The 21,937-nt window shown below is 37.7% G+C and overlaps 1 protein-coding gene across 1 annotated transcript in view; it reads right to left on the bottom strand.

Moving 5' to 3' along the window:
- GPLD1 (glycosylphosphatidylinositol specific phospholipase D1) overlaps positions 1 to 21,103 on the bottom strand; it is a 23,431-nt gene extending 2,328 nt beyond the window's left edge. Inside the window, exons 1-24 of the mRNA XM_057376719.1 lie at positions 20,945 to 21,103; positions 18,070 to 18,125; positions 17,506 to 17,584; positions 14,849 to 14,946; positions 13,940 to 14,050; positions 13,624 to 13,672; positions 13,067 to 13,121; positions 12,328 to 12,435; positions 11,603 to 11,630; positions 11,376 to 11,515; positions 10,348 to 10,413; positions 9,984 to 10,104; positions 9,340 to 9,479; positions 8,420 to 8,606; positions 7,359 to 7,469; positions 6,341 to 6,415; positions 5,696 to 5,852; positions 3,886 to 4,027; positions 3,244 to 3,349; positions 3,057 to 3,150; positions 2,309 to 2,485; positions 1,411 to 1,571; positions 1,123 to 1,149; positions 971 to 1,021 (exon numbers count right to left, since the gene is read on the bottom strand). Of these exons, the coding sequence (XP_057232702.1) occupies positions 971 to 1,021; positions 1,123 to 1,149; positions 1,411 to 1,571; positions 2,309 to 2,485; positions 3,057 to 3,150; positions 3,244 to 3,349; positions 3,886 to 4,027; positions 5,696 to 5,852; positions 6,341 to 6,415; positions 7,359 to 7,469; positions 8,420 to 8,606; positions 9,340 to 9,479; positions 9,984 to 10,104; positions 10,348 to 10,413; positions 11,376 to 11,515; positions 11,603 to 11,630; positions 12,328 to 12,435; positions 13,067 to 13,121; positions 13,624 to 13,672; positions 13,940 to 14,050; positions 14,849 to 14,946; positions 17,506 to 17,584; positions 18,070 to 18,125; positions 20,945 to 21,041 (2,436 nt within the window). The 5' untranslated portion in view covers positions 21,042 to 21,103. The remainder of the gene's footprint in view (positions 1 to 970; positions 1,022 to 1,122; positions 1,150 to 1,410; positions 1,572 to 2,308; positions 2,486 to 3,056; positions 3,151 to 3,243; positions 3,350 to 3,885; positions 4,028 to 5,695; positions 5,853 to 6,340; positions 6,416 to 7,358; positions 7,470 to 8,419; positions 8,607 to 9,339; positions 9,480 to 9,983; positions 10,105 to 10,347; positions 10,414 to 11,375; positions 11,516 to 11,602; positions 11,631 to 12,327; positions 12,436 to 13,066; positions 13,122 to 13,623; positions 13,673 to 13,939; positions 14,051 to 14,848; positions 14,947 to 17,505; positions 17,585 to 18,069; positions 18,126 to 20,944) is intronic.
- Between the last annotated feature and the right edge of the window lie 834 nt (positions 21,104 to 21,937).

Here is a 21,937-nt window from a genome sequence, read left to right on the forward strand (position 1 = left end):
TGGGGAACTGGAGCAAGCTGGAACCAAATGAAGTCAGTCTCTTGCCAATATAAGCTGCCTATCAGGGCTAAAATCAATACTGGTGAAGCTGGAGTGTCAACTAAATTGGTGCCGTGGCAACAGAACACAACTGTTTGGAGAATGGCCTCACATGAATTTAGCAGTGCGTGTGTTTCAGGTGTTGGATTATGCACCCTAACCTAGCTGACAAGAATTTACATTTCCAGGGGTTTTTGCATTGCATGTTTTAACACAAGACGTCAAGCAATTAGCTGAAGACCTCCTCAACCTAGTACTGAGGCTTCCTCTGTACTCACACAGAGAACCCCAGTGTTCATGAAGGTGATGTCAGAACATTAGAACTCAGCTGAACAAGCACTGAGTAACCTTCCAGCTGAAAAAAAGGCTCCTCAGTGCATCATACAAATGTGCAATTGGCATTTGGAAAAAACTGGGCATCCAAGGGGATCAAAGAGGAACAGGTACACCAACACATCCTAAACCATTTAGGTAAGTACTGGACCTCTTTATCCTTGGAAACGTGACATATGAATGGCCTTCACTGCAAGTGATAGCCAGGACAGCAAGTCTAAAGACTAAACGAGAAGGATGGGTTTGGGTGCCTAGCTGGTTTGTTCCCTTGCTGCACATCCACTTTGCATACAGGCTGACATGAACWGTAAAGCCAGAAGACACCTACCACAGAACATTTCAGCAAACTCCTAGGCAGTTTAGATTTCAGGCCGATTTAAAGTAATCTCTTTTAATTCATGTGCCAAAATTTTGGCTACTCCATAGCTCATCAGCCTATAAAATGGGTTTCATTATCAGTTCAGAGAGTGACTTAATTAACTGTGCAAAGAACTTAAGACTTCTAAAAATGTCTAAGATACATGGGACGTGTTAGCTAGTATATGCAAGTGAAGTAGAAGGATGTTTTGAAACAACCAACAACAGTAATTTTTCTCACCTTTCTTTCAGATTTCACAGTGATAACAGAACTCCCAAATCTTGATAGTTCCTGTAAAATAACATTGCTGGTTATAATACTGCTAGTTTTTTTTGGTTTTTTTTTAACTAGGACTTTTTAGTTTCTCAGTAGTTTGTTTTCTCATTACTTACCTCAGGAGAAATTAGAACATACTGTGCCTGAAGAAGAAAAAAAAAAGGAAACAAAAAGTCAGTGGAGGGAACCACGCTAGGAGAGTAGAAGACCAGTATGATAACCCTGACTCCTAAACAGCCAAGTAATTTAAGAATGAATAGGAGGAGCCAAATTGCAGAGATTCAGAAACTGAGTAAACCTGTTTTCTGTAACCAMGTGTGAACACACTAGGTATTTGTTCTGGATGTAATTAATTTGCTATCATTCTAAACTCTTGTCCAGAATTCATTTTCATTTATTCTTACCCAGTCCTCAGGACAGGGAGATGTCCATGATGTGCAGTGGCCTGTCACATTCCCTGAGGATGCCTGTCTGCCACTGTAAATATAAACACGGCCAGCCGCCCCACCAGACAGGACTGAAGTGACACCGTTAGCTCGCAATGGGGATGCCACAATCATTTCATCTGCATATATTACAAAGAGGACATAAGACAGCAGAACTGAATTAATGGTGCACCAAAACATGGGAGAGCTGGCATTTACATGCTTCTACATGYCACGATTCCTATTAATGATGACAACTAAAATGTTTCAATTTTTGGCTGAGTTGCTTGGAGTTTCAGGCCTCTCCGTAAATCACAATGAATACTGGTACAATTCAATTGGGAAAGCAGACTTTGTTTAGCACTTTTATGAATATATAGGTGTGGGGGAAAAAAGTGGCTGAGTTCTGAAACTCAGCCCATTATTGTGTATGACTGAGGCCTGGGAAAAGAAAGGGAGTGTTAACASCCTACATGRAGGAGGAATGCCGCATCCTTGGCTACTGTTGAGAAAAGGAGATTGGAATGTAGAAWTGATAAYGCAGGTGGCTGGAAATTATAAACATTACTAATACTGTAGCTTTTGCAAACTCACCAATTATGTTCTGATTAYTAATTAAACAGCTGTCTCTTAACCAATGTATGTTTGACACAAATGTATACTCTGGTTGCTAAAATGGATAAAAGAGGCTTGTCCCCCAATAAAGTTCTTCTTTCTCTCTGTTTTTTTCACCCACTTTTGTGTGTTTTTGTATCTATTATTTTATGTTGCTGTTTGGCCAGCAAGCATATATGCCAGCAGCGACATATAGGAGACTGGTCTCCCTGTTGCCAAAAGTTAAACACTTCACATCTGATTTAGATTAATCGAGCTTTACCTAGCCCATCATTATCCAGATCACTCAAGTATATGTCTCCTCCGAAACGAGAAAATCTCCTGTCCCCACTGAATATACTGAGCAAAGAAGGCTTGGTGCTGTTTGACAGGTCATACACTAGAGCCAGTCCAGCTTGATGCAGCACTGAGGACATAAATAAAATCCTAGACAGGCTGTCTGGGAGAAAAAAAAGGAATAACAGATGTTGAGCATCAGACATAAGAACTCAGGTTTAATACTTACAATATGTTAAGAGCAGTAATATTGGTGTTACATAAAATGGACAAAATTCATGTGACAAATAACATCAAACATTATATGGGATCAACATTAATTAGCATAGGAAAAAAAATCTATTAGTCATAGTACCATAGGAGAACTGCATTTAAGATAGACTTCTGCATTTTGACTTTCCCAATTCCTTACTGTCTACTGCCAGAATGAGGACAAAACACTGTGTTGTTTCAATTCCAAGAAATATGCAGTCTATCAGCATATCATTGTTACATATATAATGCAAAGTAGTAATGCTATTAAGCCCATTTTAAGGAAGGAAGAAGACCCATTGAAGTTAAGGCACATAGTAATGATTACAGTGATTTCTGTTTTTTTGTTTTGTTGTTTTTTTTTTTTTTATTTACACAGCAATTTAAAGGTCCTTTTTCTAACTTAAAAGTTGTGTCTCTTCTCTGGTCATACAGAAACAAACATCTTAAAGCAGAAATGGTCTCAAATTTTCAGGACGTACCTGCAGTAGGTGCACCCACCACCAAAACTTTCCTTGTGTTCCCAKCTACAGACATCACACCACTGGCCAGAGACAAACCCATTCTGCTCATCTCCTGTTAGATTTTTAAAACACCTATGTAATTTCTACAGAATGTCACTTTACTTCAAATTATTCAGAAGGTCCCGTACTGAAGAAGGAGCCTTACCTTGTCTCCAGTTATCTCAAACAAGCGCTCTGTACTTGGTGGGTTATACCCATACACCTTCCCAACATTTTGTCTGACATCCGACAAGAGGGGATTGCAGCTTGAACTACAATACAAAATATATTTAAGTAACAACATAGTTTTGTATGTTTTCCTCATTTACTTTGGAATAATAGTGCCTGACAAATTCTAGAAATGTATTTTAGTATTTCCCATACTTGTTCTAACTAATTACACAATATTTAGAGTGCAGAATTSGTCTGTTTATCCATTGTTTTACCACTCAATATATTTTCATGTTTAATTTGCGTTAAAAAATCCTATCTCAAAGTAATAAGTATCCATATGATTATTTAAGGCATGCTTACCCATCAGCATTTTTGTGGCCCCTCTCCCTCCCCAAGAAAACCCAAGAAATCCTTTAGTGTCTGTAAATAACAAAAACCCGCCTTAGAGAGGGTCTAAAGACACTTGTCTTCATAAGGAAGGGCGAAGACATAAAAAATATGAATTTAATAAAAATATTCTAAGCAGAACAAAAAGGAAACCCTAAAAAGCTGGAAGTCTAATCTACTGCAAATCTTAAACTTTACAGAAGTACATCAGAATGAAGGAGATAGCAAGCTGTCACATACAACATACCTAGAACAGTTTTTCCATGTAGGGCTACCAATCAGCAGTAATGTTATGTTCTCCAGCTGGCAGCTGTCAAGTGAAAATCCAAACCAAGCATAGTTTTTTTCCCCCTCCACAATCCAGTTGGCATCTTGTACTGACAGAAGTCCTGAGAGACCAGAAAAAAGAGTTAAATATTGGTGTGCCTTGGCACTGAAACATCCATTTGCAATCCTCCACTGATTCATCCAATGACAAGGTTCTCTGTGCAGTTACACTGTCCATGACATGGCACCAGTAATTGTTGACTTCACTTGCTCTCCCTGTAACTGTACTGGCTGGTGGAAGATTTTCTTTGACATAGCCTGTTTCTCTATCCTTCCAATAGCCTACACGAAGTACGTGAAAGCTACCAGTCTAGCTTGCCCTAAACTACTTACTGTTTATCAGAACTTGTAATTCTTCAAGGGTGCTGGGCTGGAGAGCTTCACATAATTTTGGCTATAATTTAAATAACTCATTCTGTGCTTTAGTTTTACAAAAATGTTAGTTAGCAGTGTTTTGAAACTCATGTTCTTGTGGTTTCTAATGTACATGGATTAAACATCAATTAAACATTATTGTAAATCTCAATTATGTGATCTTGAATAAACTTTATTATTTAGTTCCATATATGACATTTCCTYCCTCATTCACAAGAAACCTCATCACCTGTACTCATTAACAATATTCACTTGTAACATTCCTCTTTAGCTGCATGAAGAAATGTACAGAATGATAAAGGTTCATTAGCTGAGGTTCATTTGCAATTTTCCAAGAAATAGCAGGGAGCCTACCCTGGAATGACAATACATAGTTGAATCCATTGCTTCAACAGGTTTTTCAACACAATTTCCCACAATGTTCTTGCATCCAAGCTGGGACATTGCAGTCTGGATGGATGGAAAACCAGATGGGAAAAACCTGGTTGAGATGATCACCCTGACAAGAGCAGAGAACAGTGTGTTGTTCTCTGAATGCCTGCAACAAGTGGAGTGCCTTAAGGGATCAATCTTTAGACTCWTCCTGTTTGACACTTTATTATAAATGATTTAGACAAGCCAACAAGATGCCCTTTTGTGAAGCTGGCAGTTAACAGAAGATTGCAGGGGGGTATCCCATTCAGAGGCACACAGGCAGGCTGGAGTAACAGGTTGACAGGAACCTCACAAAATTTGGTGAGGATGAATGCAAAGCCTGACCATGGGAAAAGGGATGTCCTTGCAGTGATACAGCTGGGGAACTGCCCTGTGGAAAAGGCCCTAGGCAGAGAGCTTAGTGTGAGGATCCAACAGCAGACAGCCAGTGGTGTCCCAGACTATATAAGCAGGAACATGGCAAAGAGAGTGAGATTAGTGATTTTTCCCTAGATCACACCTATAATACATGATTACATCTTTCCAAGAAAGATATTGATAAACTGGAGCAAACTTAGTAGGGATGTTCCATGCTTTCCGTGCCTATGAGGTCACTATGCGTGGTGGAAGGACAACAGAAATGAACATAAATCGAAACAAGATGCATACTGGCTGTAACAAGAGATTTCTTCCCCTATGAAGACTGCCAAGAAGTGGAACAGCTGCCCAGAGTGGCTGTGAAATCTCTATCACTGGGGGTTTTAAGACACAACTGGACAAAGTCCTGAGCAATTTGGTCTGGCTTCACAGCTACCCCTTATTGAGTAGGAGGCTGGACACCCTCTGAAATCACTTCAAGCCTGAATTATCCTATGATTAATTAGGAACAAAGGAACAGTCACATAAAGTATGGGAGAGTTAATCTACTTAACAAATATTACCTTGGTCACTCCTGTTGAAATGAGAGTAAAATGCAACCACAAATCCTCTCTGCTTCCCACCACCGGGTGCATACGGAGAGCCCACAACCAGATCAGCATTTCCATTCCCATCAACATCAGCTGCCAGGAGGGACCAACCAAGATTACAGTAGGAATACTGCAATAAACAGTTAGTTTAAGCCTGAAATAGAACTGAAACCACCAATTCTGTAGCAAAAAAGGGCAACTTAATTCTAAAGAGCTAACTTTGCTTCCAACAAAATTACCCTCCCACTCCCTGGCTTCAGTTTTGTTTTCTTTGATTTTTTGTTTGGTTTGGGTGGGGGTTTTTGGTTTGGGTGGGGGTTTTTGGTGTTTTGTTTTTTGTTTTTTTTTTTTTGGTTTTGAGGGCTATGCACCTTTCTATTCACTCTGCTGTGTCCCTGCACTGAGGCACAAATGTCTTTCCCATATACAACCAATCTAGGCAAGCACCTGCTTGCTCCATCCCTATAATTCTAAATTTCCTTGCAATGGTAGGATAGATTTATTTTTTTTTWAAGCCCATAAGCTCTTCTCCCCTTTATCTCATCTCATGCCTGTGCAGCCCTATGTTATCTTATACTAATAAGATAGTATAAACAAGATATTGTATTACCAATGTACCTGACAAGTTATGGTAATGTTTGGCTGAGATGCGAAGCCTCTTGCCTCAGAGCCAAAGTAGACATACACAGCACCCTAAACAGCAGGAAAAGCAAATACAGCATGAGTACCAAGTATTAAATCCAAGGCAAATCACAAGGAGTGGAAGAGTTCTTCAAAGCTTATTCATACAACTTCATTTTTCCTCTCAGAGGCTTCTCATAATACTTTCTTTCCCACGCCAAACCTAAGAATATCCACTCGTAATGGGTACTGCTGTAACCAAAGCAACAAACTAGAGAAGTACATTTTCATCATACTCTGTGTAAGGAGCGAGGGCAGTATAGTGTACATTTACACTCCTAATACACGTTAAGGTGGCTCAAATGTTGTTAATTATTATTTAATGCAATAGCAAACAGTGCCAGGAACAACAGATGCACACAATTTTCCAGCTAAATTAGCATTTAAATTCTGAAGAGATTTAAGCTTAACAGATATCATTTAAATCAAAACATTTTACATCTSAATTTGCATGGTCTGAAAATACTAAGGGACAATTATATGGGTTTATTGGGTAAGCTGCAAGTCGTCAAAGCTCCATAACATGATTATTTTAGCAAGTGTGTCTGTGTTCATATCACATTTTATTTGTTGGCCTGTGACAGTATATGACAAAACTCATTGATCCCTGAGGTCCATTTGAGACTCTMTGTTCCTAAATAAAAAGGGTACATTTATATTTCATGAAAGGCCCCTTACATTTCCAGCACATTAGTGCTGCAAAATTGCAATCTGGTTTGGATTTTTAATGTGCAAAAAGACCACTGAAAGAGAAATACAGGTAACTGTCACTGCTCTAGTCAAAAGTACCAAGAAAGATTATAAACTTCTGTGCTTAAATTACAATGTCACCTTGAGCAACAACACAAATTCCCTCTCTCATTTCAATATTTAAAAAAACATGTATCAATAAAAACATTCAGTTTGGAGAGTTAGGAAAAAAAAAAAATCCAACAAACCCATGTTTGTAGCTTACTTTGTAAGTAAGAGACTGAGATCCCACAGAAGGTGCTCCAATAGCCAGATCTGGCATTCCATCCTCATTGAAGTCCAGGACTGCCAAGGCAGAACCAAATCTTCCTGAAGGCTAAAGAAAAGGGATTGCTCTCATGTTTTCAACTCAAAACCAGTAAGTAAATTTGCAGAGGGAAGAACTGGAAACAGATGACAAAAATCTATYCCAACAATTCTTTTTCTCCTAAATAATAAGCCCTATGCCAACACACTAACTCAAAGTCAACTGTGTCTGACAATGKAGAAGTGTTAAAATGAAGGACAACTGAACATAATTTGGTGCTTTGCTATTTCCKCTTCTGAGCCCAGTGCACCATTGATGTTAAGCTTATGGTCTTTCCTGTTGAGAGAGTTGTAACAGTGAACCGCTAAAACACTCTGTAAGAAGACAGCAGCTGTTACTCCACAGTTTTTAACCACAGAAACAGATWAAAAGGAAATGTATCTCATTTCTCCCTATTACCTTCTTTGTGAATAAAGGTATTTTCTACAGAGKATCATATTTAATACACATAAGTGTTATTTGCTCTTGCTTCTTGCTTACAAACCAGCTACCATCATGTTGAATCACAATTTCTCTTTCAATTCTTTTACTAGAAACACAGTGATTTGGGGACAAGTTATCAATTAATGAAATTAATAGCTTAAAAGGAATTGAAACATATCAAATTAATAATTTTAGATTAAAAAGGACAGGAAATACAATATTTTCTTAAATGCAGGGGCCAGAATGAGTTACACTGTGACTTACAGAGCCACTACCTCAGATTTATTTAAGGGCACTTCATGGTCTAATACTTACCTGGCACAGTAATGAAAATGAACCCTCAYATCACTATTGTTTCAGTTGTTCCTGGGACTCTGATAATGATTATTTTTCTTGAAAAGCATATTACATTTTTAATCAGGAGGAGTATTTCAGGAATAATATAYACACACATTAATGATACCATCAGTCAGTCAAAATTCACCTGTTTTCAGGTGAAAAAAACTAAGTGACAAATACCTGACTTGACCCCTTACCTGATGACTGTGTAGTACTTGGTCAGCTTTCCTATCCAGATCCATGTCCTCTGGTGGCAAACCTGACTGGTTGCCATAGACCACATACACCCTTCCTATCTGAACATGGCCCATGGTGCTGTACCCTGGTGCTCCAGCCACCAGATCTTCATATCCATCCTGGTTTAGGTCAGCTGAGATCATTGCCCTGTACAGCAAGGGAGCCAACAAAATCAGCATTAGTTTCCTGACTACAACAACATTAGTGGAAAAAAATMATTTTAATTTAGATAAACCAAGACCTGTGTTTCCTCATATTGTTTTGTAAAAACATACACAGCATTTTTATACCATATATTTATTTGTGTTTTCTTGAATTAAATAAGAACAGTCTTTAAGATTCATACTCCATTAATGCATTTGAGATATGTAGGAACTGTTTYTTACTGATATAAGGCACCTATGAGCGCAATCAGATCAAGGAGAATGAAAAAGGGCTGCTTGCATATGATAAAGAATACAAAAAAAGGAAATTAAATATCTTTTAAACTCATCATCTGATTTAATTGATGGACTTAACAGGAGATAAGCAAAAGGATTACAAGTCTCACAGTAACATGTTGGAATKAAGTCATTTTGCACAAACATCAACCAACAACCAAAAGAAGGTAGCAACGATCCTATACTGTTCAGAACTAGAGCCAATGTTRGTTCTAATGTGGGTTCCTTCCATTCTGAGCTTGATCAACATCTGAAAGAAAAATCTTATGGGTTAACTTGCTGTTCTGGAGAACAATATAAGCCATTACATCAGATTTGTACCACTAATTGATTTGCACTGTCACCTTTAAAGAGTATCCAAAGGATCAACAACAATATTTTGATGGGTAGTTAAAATTTTCAGAAATTAAGAGGGAGGTGGGATGAAGAAAAGTACCAACCATCCAAGCCTAGCATAGGGTGAAGTCAGAAAATATGAAGCTGCTGGCTTGGAGATGTACTTAGAAGATTTCTGATGTGTAGCTTCTAAWGGTCTCCAGACATTGGTTTTAAAAGCATGGTTTATCAAGCGGAGGGATTTCTGAAATAAAAATAATAGAAACACAAGAATGGTTAAAMCACAGGTTGAAACTCTAGAACGTTTCGGGCCACCTCAAAAACCAAGTCACCAACAATGGGAATCACCACATGGATTTAAGAGGAGTCTGACTCAGATCATAAGCACCATTGTAGAAAGACAAAAATCTRTATGCTCTAAGGGGAGCACTACTAGTTATTCACTGCTATGCTTTGTTGTGAGTTCTTAACCCAAAAAAAGTAATCCTATGTCTGTAAAATGTAAATACTAAATATATGTTTTGTCATTTTTGGCACTGCAGGAYATGTTCTAACTAATTAGCAAAGTGTAAAAATTGAGTATTTATGATGTACATATATAGATTAACAATGGTACTGGAATGTCCATGAAGTCAGCTACTGTCAAYATCCAGAGACCCTGCTCCATTGCACAGCATTTCAGACAGAAATGAAAACAATTTTATATAGAGTTGAATTTTACCTGACACATCTGTTACTTCTCACTTACTGTTGCCCAAGGCTGCATGTTGAATTGAACTCCTCTCTCTGTATAGTTTATATTCCTCTCAAGTGTTTCTGTAAACAAAGAAGTTGTATTCTTATGATGTTCGTGTTTTGATTGTTTGTTTCTGCTAAAAYAAAGAAGACAGTGACAAGAATTAATATAATTGAACTAATAACTTGAGGTAAAAGTCTTTCTTAGGTTCTGCACAGTTCCTTTACACAAAACTTAGGTAATAATRCTAAAAGAATCTCAAATTCACACACAAAAAGATAACCCAAAATATGTCTAATTTTCAATAGCTCACATTAGTCCACATTATCAAAAGACTCTCATCATTAAAGCTTTAAAACATGAAAGCTGTACTTACATGTGGTTGTCCTTCTGCTCCTCTGTGCAGTTTATAAACAGAGGGTTCTCAGGGAGATAGCAGCCACTAAAGAAAAATACACAGAATGTGCTTTAAAKATTTTACCACAACAGGAGTGAAACTAAAAAGACAACATTTATCCTTACTAATTCCTCTGTTATAAGTCATTAGTCTTCTCAGGAAAATCAAAATCAGAGGATCATCATAACCCTCAGAAACCCCTATAATATTTATTTGATGACCTTGATCAGGTCTGTGTGAATATCACGTCTTTATGGAACTCTTGAAGGAAACATACTGTAGCATGCCCTGTTATCTCTAGGAATCTAAAGTGTTTTTAATGAAAGTGCCATTCCGGACTAAGGAATGTAGCAGATTGTGCCATTCTGTATTTCAAACATAATTTCCCAAAACAGCAACAGTGWTATTTTCCATATAAATGGATGGATTGCCACTGTTGGTCCTCTAAAATTATTTACAGAAAGGTTACATTTTTAAGAGAGCTGTACAAGGTTAAACTTCTCYAAAAATAAGAAATTGTGAGCAGAAGACTGAGTTTAAACACTAGCATAGATAATCCTACTCTTTCTAATCCTATTTGCCTTCAGTATCTGAAGGTCATATCTCACCTCGCCTCAAAAGGGACGTCTTTGCTGATTCATGGCTGCAGCCAGAAGTTGCAGGCCCAGACTGCCAGTCCAGGCAGAACCTCAGGGCATGGCTATGCAACATTTAAGCAAACCCTTGAGTATGTCCTAAAGAATGYCCCAAATTTTCCCTGCTAAGTACCAGCTGGGCATGCCAGAGGCTTGCCAGGGCTAAGGAGTGTGAACACGTAACAAGTGCAGACTCAAGTCCCGCATAATCCTGTGCACCCGGGTAAAAGACAGACATGGAAATCCCTTTGTCCAAGTGAMGACCTAAAGGTCAGCACTTCTTCTAGGAAAGAACCTGCCTTAAGAAGAACAATTAAGTGGGTGTCAGCATTTGACTGCTGTGTTTCATAGTTCAGGAYACACACATTATACCTGGTTCCATGCTCCAGCATATGGCTTGTCAGCTCAAAAATGTTGTTTGACCAGAATGCCATGTCATCCACTCCTCCAAGGAAATATTCATGGAACTTCTCCACCAGAAATGGAGATTTACTAGCATATGTTGGAAAAAGCTAAGAGACAAGCACCATACTCAGTAAGATGGATTCCATCATCTCCATGCTATATGCTCAYTTTTATAAAGAAAACAGAAAACCAACCTTGCCAACAAGAAGCCTTTCTCCGTGCCTGAAAAAAAAATACAAACTTCAGAAATAAAACTTGCTTCATTTAGTATTTAATTATTTAAACAGTTCAAGAGTCCTATATGGTAAATACTGTGCTAGTCATTACATTTCTGTGTTGGTTGTTAATATATTTCAAAGTTGTAATGTAAAAAGTAACAATATAAACTTAATTGTCCTTAATTTTGAAAGATTCACAGTTTTTGTAAATGCTGTGTGACTGTTGATACTTAACTGAAATACAGGATACAGCCAAGCTGTTCAGGATATTCAAAAGCAGACAGTGCCAGATATCCAAAGTCTTTTTTGAATTATTCTTGGACTTGAAGGGATCTACATGAAGTGTAGATAAGGCATGTATCTAGACACTCCTTCAGTACATGACAATTATATTACTAAGTCACCACAGAGCAATGGAATTTGAAGACACAGCTGTTCTCAAATAAATAGGCATAAATACATTAAATGTATAAATGCATTGAATAGCCAAGATTCACCATCTGTGGTRTTAATTTAACAGTCATTAAGCAGTCCAATTTTGAATTCTAGTCATTAAAAAAATTCAGATATTCTGTGATTTTGGGGTCTAGGAGGGAATTGATATTGCTGACACCAATGAGTAAGGTGTTTCAAATATGCGTATCATCATTTTCCTACATATATTTCACTAACAAAAACCCAGGCAGAGATATTAAACTTACAGTTCAAAAAACAGCAGAAGAGTACATTCAGCAATTGTGCTCTCAGTTATGATCTCTTTTCCATAAAATTCCTTATAGATAGCTGCTAGGTCTTTGACAGGTACATACCTAAAAATAAAAAGAATATATTGCTACAACATATGTTCTGTATCACCCAATAACAGATTACAGTTCTTGTAATGACAGYACCCTATAAAATATTCTAAATTTCAGAAGTCTACCTAAGGTCATGAAGATTTACAAATGCCAGAAAGGGCAGGACTGCACATACAATTGTATTTATCTAAATCTTCTGCTCACTTTTATGCTTTTAAAACTGTGAATTCAACATTCTCAACTTCCAAAACTTTAAATAAATCCCACTTAGATTGCCACTTAACTGAGTTATTTAACTAGCTGCTAGGACATTCCAGGTTTTCACAAGTTATTTATATACAACTACTYACAACTTTAGAGATAAGTAATTTAACCTTTTTTCTGTGTTCCTATACATAAAACTCTCTTCTGTTCTTCCAGGTTTTTTTTTATGTCAGGGAACAGTAAATATGCATATTAAAAATGCCAAACTTACAACATTTAAAATGGTTGAAAGGGTTTCTTTTGAAAGAAAAATAAAGAAGGACAGCATTTKGTTAAAACAGATTAATACAGAAGTATGTGATATTATATGTGATTGTATTACATATTATTATACAGAATAAAAATTAAATATTTAAAGAAGGAAACCTCATTATCTTACCAACTTGATGCCAGGTAACTGAAGTCCAGCTCAAACTGACTCACTACATCTCCTCCTGAGGATGAAAGAATGAAAAAACCCACATAGCCCAACAAACAAAATCTGTTAAGTATGTATCATGGATAACAGTTTGGATGAAGCTATGTATGGCTCTGTTATATACATTTATATGGAAGATCTTCCAGCCATGTATTTAGAATACACAAATGCTTCACCTGAAAGTATGCTGCACATTTTATACCTCCAGAGAATAATGTAGAATTTAAAATCAAAGCAGTGACTCCATYTAAATCTTAGCATCCTTTGGTTTGCATTTTGGCTTCAATCCAARTGTCCATATACTCCTGAAATCTGGAGTATGGGGACGGGTACAGGAGGGCTTTGAAAGCCAAGGGGTAGGGCAAGAATACAGTGTCCATATGTCACTCTTAGCTCCTGCATAGCACAGGATAAGAGCCAGAATCAACCAATTCAATCAAACCATCTTCAATGGTTTTGAAGAGGACTAGTTAGTTATTTCAGTACAAGGATCTATGATTGGCAAACAGAAACATTACCAAAATCTCCAACACTGTGAGCTTCTGAGTATGAACCATGAAAATCAATCTGGAGAAAGAGAAAAACAAGAGAACTGCCTGTTTCYTTTAATATGAGCAGAAACAAACTCTCCAAGCAGCCCTAATGTTTACAGGTCCCAAACTTCACCAACTTCACTCTTATGAAGTTTGTGGCATTGTGTCTCTACAAAAAAAAACCTTCCTGAAACAGGGCTCAGCTTTTCTCTTTTCTCTTTCCTCCCCACCACAGTGCAAAGCAAAGCTATCCATTCCAATAAATCCAGTTGTATCAGTAAGTAAAATAATACAGGCTTACTTCTCCCATGGCCTTTAGAAATCCTTGGTCAATGCCCAGGCTGTGCCAGCTAACATCTGCCACCATATGTGAAGCAATTCCAAACAGGAAAGCCACCAACTTCTCYGTAGCCTACACAAAAACAATGCATTTGTAGTAACACCAATCATTTTACTCCAGTCTTTAAGAATACCTTAGCGTTTTATGCATATCCATTATCCAATATTAAGGATATAGGTGAGAAACTCTTGCAATCCAAGAATTTACCATGGCAAAGTGCTGACCACTTATTTCTTAATGCTGGGCTAATCTTTTGCACCTTGAGAAGCTTTAAGATTTTATACAGTCCAAGGCCATAGAATTACATGGTTGATGTGAGGGTAATTTGCATACTTCAAGTTAAACGTACTAAATTGTTTTCCTGGACTTCACTTCTGAGGAGAGAACTTCCTCACTTACCATGGTGTTGTGTTGGCACACAGAGGAGAGAAACACATTCCTCTGCATTCTCACTTTTGACAAATTGTTTTTCCTTTCCTCCTACGCAGCTCACAGACCACAAACAAGAGCAAATCAGGAACTAAGTCCAGGATTTCACAAGTGAGAGTTCTAAAAGATATCTGGTTTTTAAATAACAAACCCTCAACCAGATCTCATAGAAATGCAAGACCACCAATCACATTTAAAAGTTTGGACCTATGAAATATATCATAAGCACCAGACTACAGTGGAGATAAACAGACTTTATATGGAAACTGTAAATTTTTTATATGGTAAAGATGAAGACAGGATTTCAAGTGCTCCTATTTAAGCAGAGACTTAAATAAAAAATGCTGGACCTTTTCTACGCCTCACAAGGTATGAAATTGCAACTAGTGAAGGTGAAGAAAACAGTTGAAAACAAAGTAAAAGTTAATCAAATGGCCTTACCTCATCCCAAGGCTGAGGATAATTTCTTCTGATGTAGTCAATACTTGCTTTGAGAAATGGTGACCAGTGAGTGTCTTCAGACACATCATGGAACATTCCTATTGCAATAAAATTATATCAAAATAATTATATCAAAAAAATTATATCAAAAATTATTTGATTTATTCTTTGGGGGAAAATGGAAAAGTAAAAAGGAAAAGAAAAAAAGGAAAAGAAAGGGTTTTCTCTATTAAAAAACCCACAAACTTTTGTTCAATTTCATATCATATAGATGATACATTTTGCAATCCACATAATGATAAGAGCCAAAAGAGACTTATTTTTATGTGATTTATACTATCAAAACAGATACTAGATTTACCTTCTATGATTTTGGTTTGAAGCATGTGAAAATTTTGTGYCTGCTCCTTTTTTCTTTGCCTGTAAGTAGGTGCAGTACAATGAAAAGCTACCTCCCAGCAGAGAGGATAAACAGACCTAACAGAGAAGCTATTGATTAAATCAATGCAACCTCTTGTACAGCAGAAAAGCTGTTGGGAATGGCAGCCATMTCAACATATCACATTTTCTGACAGGTATCAGTTTCCACAGGCCAGAGAAGGGCTATGTCATCATTATCGCCACCAGTTTCAACAGAAAGGCAAACTAGCCAAGATACAGTCAGTGTAGGAGGAGAAAAAGAGAGGAAAGCGAAAAAAAAAAAATCAGGTTTTCTTTGAAGAAACAGTTACTACTCTCACTTGAATTTAGGCAGAAAACACTGTGTAGTGTCTAAAAATTTCTGTGTACCGACATAAAGCTAAGTGCAAAGGGATGTTGACATAGAGAGACCAAGCTGTACAATGTTAAATTCTCTAAGGGACAAGAAGGTAGGCAGGAGATTTTTCAGACCATCATTACTCTTRGAGTCAGAGTATGTGTTTGTTGACACATCCGTGTGAAACTGCACAATATTAGGGTAGATTAAACACTGAGAGAGTAGTCCTTGGGGGTAATTCAGTTAGCTCCTGGCCTTTTGACATTTTACAGTGCAGCTAAACTAGATAACAGAAGGATGGTATTTGCTATGCCAAACTCAGAGCAGCCTTCTGCATCTAAGTTTGTCTCTTGCCCAGAAAGGCAGTCTGGATGGCTTTGTTCTGGATGCCTTTGTTCTTGATCTAACCACACTGAGTTAAAACAGCTCAAGTCTGCAGAGGTACCCATTTGTTCCACATTGACTAAGGAGACTGCTGACAAGTGTTCCAACTCTAACAAGGCAAGATGGACTCCAAAATTAGTGAAGGAATGAAGGTTGGATGCTGCAGATAGAGAGGCTCTGGCCTGGTATAAGGCAAAGGTCAGAACGGTTAGAAGGGAAAGACAAGGTAGATAGAAATAACCAAGCTGAAGTAGGAATTAAAAAAAAAATCCCAGGAGAACATCAGTCGTGAAAACAAAGCAAGCGGGACAAGAAGTTGGCAGAGTCAGGCAGAAAACCAAGAACAGTGACAGAAGACAAAACCAGAATGAAATGCTTGAGCAGAGAGATTATCTGGATGTGAACTGAGCACATCAGGATATGAATCAGGCAGCCTGTGGTCGGTATAACAAACAGGCAGCATCAACAACCTGTGTTGAGAAACAATGAGAAGTTTGGCTGCAACTGTTTGATTTAGCTGTAAAACAAAGATCCTAAGTACATCTCAAATTTAATGGAATTTGCATGGCCCAGTAAAAGAACCTACTTCTCATACTTTATACTTCCACTAATACYTCAACAATCAATTGGCCAGATATCTYCACATAAAGTACTTACCACTCCCCTGTCTCTGGTATTTGCCTAAGAATCCTAATAGCTTGTAACTGGAGGGCAGGTACTTTATCCCATTTGCCAATTGCTCACTATCCAGATTTAGCATTTCAGGAGTAAATATCCTACTGCAAGGCCTAAAACAAGCTGGCTGTTTTATAGACTTAATGTTGCTGGAGAAACTGATTTAGATCAAGAGTTGATCTATCAGAGCTGAAAAATCAGGAGACAACTGCAAGCCAAGACATACTTTTTACAGTTATTGCAAAAGACTGTTAATTTTGTAGTGCAGGTTTTTAATCTGCAAGCAGAAAAACTGAGACTGACATTAATTTCCAACAGGAATTTTAACAGGCAAAACTCTGGAAAAGAAGGGTTTTAAATTGGGATATTATTCTTAACATAAGTCCACCCACCCCCAACAAGTCCTTCACTATTTAGTTGCTGCGGGATTTTTAGATTCTCCTATTCTATTTTTGACTGATCTGATAGAAACTAATACTTTCTAATACAGAGGTAGATTTAGGCCTTCCCTCAGACTTGTAAAAGAAAGATTACTTTGTCCTCTCAGTACTCAGTAATCTGACTYAATTTAGTCAAGCAGCATCCTTCTATCAAATTGCCCTACCCATTAAATAGTTATATTTACCCAATAATTACTTTCTAAAACATTTTCAAATGTGTTATTTTTTACAAAGTTCTACAGAAAGGTTCCAACAAAAATGGTGGATAGTTTTCCAAGGAAAGCATTTTTGAGCACAATCCATGTCTTACAACATAACCATTTTCAACCCTACTAAACTCTATAGGATTTCCACAGAAAAACACAGTTGTTGTAACACTGGACTCACAAAGCTTTTCTTACCATGCTTGCAGATTACGGGATAAAAGGCATCAGGATAAATGCTCCCAGCCTGAAATGCAACTTGGTGGTTCAGTAATAACTGGGGAAAGGGTGGGAAAGGAAAAGGCATTAGAATGCTATTCCTCAGCACAAAACTGTATTTTACTGCCAGCATCAAAGATACATTCTAAATATCCAGAAAAATACAACTACTATCTTAGTTAAATACACCATGTGGTGCACAAAACCTTGTTGTTATTTTTCTGTGCTTAGGTTTATTAAATCTTGTTTCCCAAAGTCCTCTACTGATCCTTCTAATACAAGTGCTCGCGTAGAATATGACTAAAAAAGATGGGAAAACATGCAAGAAACCAAAGTATTTATATGCACACATTGGTATAATTGCTATATTTTTGTATTAATATTCAGAAGAAGTCACATTCTTTTCGATATAAAAGGTAAAAATACCATCTAGGCACAATATTGACACACATAATACTGAGAGTAATAAAGAAAGGTAAGCAGACAGAAAGAAAAACATTCAGAAGAAAAGTGTAYAAAATTAAGCAATAATACACTTCCTACCTGTCTATAATTAACACTCCCTTCATGCTTAAGGAAAAATTCCAGAGCTCTATGTGCTGAAAGACAATATGTTGAAGTGTTGATTTACAGGTATTGTGTCCAGGGCCATGTTTTGTTAGAAGTGCTATCAAAACCAGAAGACACCACATTTTTATACATAAGCCAAGTGCCATATGCACGAAACATGATTTCCACAGAATTATGTACCTGTGAGAGAGTGTTTTCACGCCTAGAGAGTTAATGTGCCGCTCTTTCTGCGGCACATCTTCAGTCTCTCTCTAATTCCCCGCTCCCAAGCTGACCAATCAAGCTGAAATCGCAGGGAATTGAACTCTCCATGTCCAGAAAGGGGCTACAGCAGTGAACTGACAGGACCACACCCAGCACATACAGAGTGCGGAACACAAAGTTCTAGATGTTCTGTAGTCAAGTTTCACTGTTGCCCTTAACAGTAAAAAAGGTACATTGGGAATCAATGTGGGTGAATAACAGTTTGATTAATTTTTAACACACATGAAAAGTACCAAAAATCTAAAGTCAGCACGGTAAATAACACTATTTATTCACTGAATTGGCAGATACTCTTACCATGAAAATGTTTATTTAGCTAGCATTAAAAGTGAATGAAAAGAACGGACATACTTTTTTTTAATGAGGTCTCCTCCTAATTAATATTAGAACCCAGGAATAATCTAACAATGCTAAAAATACCCAACATTGTCTCTAAAGCTATTTATAAAGATTGAATTTAATTTGTTCCTTACGAAAAAAAAAAAAAAAAAAACAAAAAAAAACCACGTCACAAAACCCCCCAAGAACTCCCCAACAAAACAAACAAACAAAAAACTCCCCCCATGAAATCCATAACAATCCCTTTCATTCTGGAATAAGATCTAGRCAAAACTGTGTGGTTTTGAAAGATCTTTAACTTTGAATTTTACCCAATAAYCTAAATCATCTTTATACAAATAAGTTAAGATATCTTAAAAACCAGTTTTGCACCCAAAAAGAAACAACAACAAACAACAAAATAATAAATAATAATCGAAAATTTTAAGGCTCAGACATTTCTACACACATCTCTAATTCCAGTGTGGGAGAGCTTCAGTTTAGCAGTTTGCTTTTTCTTCCTCACATCTCCCCCGCACTTCTCTCACTACTCAAGTGTGTGCCCAGATTCTACAACTCCATCTTTACMAGGAATTTTATGGCAGATTCACACAGTTCCATAGAGCCTCATAAGTCTGACAGGAACCCCTAGGCAAAGAGCTTTCCCAGAGGGAAAGCCTCCAGGCGTCGTCATGGCAAGTAGGACACAGCACAGCTCTGCCAAGCACACTGAACACAATCAACATTCTGAACAGGCAGAGCTTTTCACCATTTTAAAAGTACTTCCAAAAATCTGTCCAGGATCTCTTTGGTGCTGGTTTTGAGTGAGAGGAATTCCTTTCTACAGTTTGCTTTCCTGGAACACTCAGGATTGAGTGTTTGGATTTTGGAAATACTTTCATCTTATCGTCGTAGACTTGTATGTGCATAACAATGAGAGCACTCATTTTAGCAGTATCCGAGCTGATCACAGTTTAGTGTAACTTTCAGACAAATGGACAGAATTTGTTGTAAACTATGACCCAATAGTTCAGTGTACACACAACTCCTCAGACAACCAAGATCTTTAAATTTTATAAATGCAGGTTTGCTGCAATGTGCTCCCTTGATTAGAAAACAAATCACTGCTTTGGGACAGATCTGTAAGCTTGTTTCTCTTTGCAGATTTTTTTTGGCAAACRCTTTATTGAGGCAAATCTGTTGTTTGAAGTCCTCCGAAGCTCATACTCGGTAATTAGAGCCCAAGCTTGCAGAAATGTGCGCACTTGGCTAACCTCAGGCAAGCRTGACTTCTCCTACAGATTATTATGGGTTTCTCGACACATTGTTAGGAAAAGCAAATGGTTCCAGGATGCTAACCAAGGGTACAACACTCAGTAAGGGAACACATTCCAGTCTCAAACACCATGAATAATCCCAGCCTTTAACTTGTTCAAAGTTGCATTTATTCAGTACTTAATGTCTGAGAAAATTACCTGAAAAGAAGGAACATCCTATGTTTTACCATGTGTTTGAGCAATGGACTTAGAAACAAAAACAGAAGAAACAATTAAATTTTCAGTTATTACGAGTAGCTGTTTCAGAATAACCTCACACTGCTCATGTTTGTGCTTGCAATAACTGCGGAAGAAATCAGACTCTAAAAATAGCACAAGCAAACAAGAAATTCAAAACAGAAATACATCTCCATTTTTAAGTTCACTCAGTTCTCTCCTTCATGTTTTACAAACCTAGACTGTTCAGGCTACAGAGAGCAACCTACCAGAAAGAGACACTGAACAAAATTTTCATGATGTTAGTCACAGATACAAACACATTACAGAATTCTATCTCTTTGTGCAGGTATGGCATAATTAATACATGGTGATTTGAAAATAGAGCTATCCCAAATAACCCACGTTATTCTTTAGTTTAAATGGAGCAATCCCATGAATTGCCTAAAGCATTCCTTTTCTTTCTCCAAACCAAACCCTGTCTGCGTAGGACTCACAGACAAAAACATTCCAGTTACATAATGCCCGTGTTTTAGGAGATGGAAAAATACGTAGCCCAAGTCAATTCAAGCATTTTAGTTACAAAAACAGTAAAGTTTCAAACTCCAAAATCAAAGTACTCATTTATCCTATCTGTTATTCACATTTTTAAAATGCTGTAGACTGCTCATTACTTTTACAGTATTTCCTCTCTGCTTTCCAGCTGAATCTGAACTTACTTCTCTTGACAAGCAATTAAAAAAATAAGAAGATTTATTTTGAATATGTCTTACCTATTTCAACATGTGTTGAAATTCCACAAGGGATACATCTTGGACAGAAATGGTAGAGTATAACCAGCAAGACAGACCAAATCTTCAGACCAACCATGATGCTGGCTCCAACTGTGGTTTTGAGAAGCCTGGAGCAGTAGCACTGTGACCTTTGAAATGTAGGTTACGGAGCATGCCTTTTCTTTCACACATATTGCTGACACAGCAAGTAAACGACTGCTGAATTTGAAAGGCTATTTTATATCAATGCTTTTTTTAAATTGCAAATAAAGCAATTTATATAAAGAAAGAAATAACCTATGGGTATTCTCTCTATTTGAATTCTGTAGTATCTCTGGAATTTAAGCAGTGTAATCGGTGAATCATTGCACAGCAGCATTGAGATTTCTGTTAAGTACAACAGCATGGCAAAGAGCATCCTCTCATTCACGGTGTGCCTGCTTTAAAACAGCTACATCCCATTTCACAAAATAAATTAAACCCCATTGCCAAAATATTATTAATAGAAAGATGCTAGCTCCTGAGTTGAAGGTAATACAAATTCATCACTTTTGGTGAGCTGATAGGACATCGTACACTTAAGTCTGGGTCTTGTGATCTGTATTGAAAGTCCGGCTGAAATGTGGGGACTCATRGAAGTACCTCTGCCAAGTGTCCTGCTATGAACTTCTGGCTGCAGAGGCTGGGCACCCTGTGTTTCCCAGCCGCTCTTCAGGCAGGTGGCACAGCTACACCTGTCCCCAGGGAGATGGTGGCACCGGGGCAGGGGCTTTGCATGGCCCCTGTGCCAGAGAYTGACCAGCTCCCATGGGCTGGTGCTCCTGCAGTCAAGCACAAGTTAGCCTGGACAAGAGGATACTGAGAAGAGACCTTATCTCAGTCTCCAGCTTCCTCACGAAGGGAAGAGGAGGGGCAGGCACTGATCTTTGTGGTGATAGTGACAGAACCTGAGGGCATGGCATGAAGCTGCGTCAAGAGAGATTTGGGAAAGGT

The sequence above is a fragment of the Malurus melanocephalus genome, unplaced genomic scaffold (assembly GCF_030028575.1).
Source record: "Malurus melanocephalus ecotype Western Australia unplaced genomic scaffold, MMel_1.1 scaffold_288, whole genome shotgun sequence".
NCBI lineage: Eukaryota > Metazoa > Chordata > Aves > Passeriformes > Maluridae > Malurus > Malurus melanocephalus.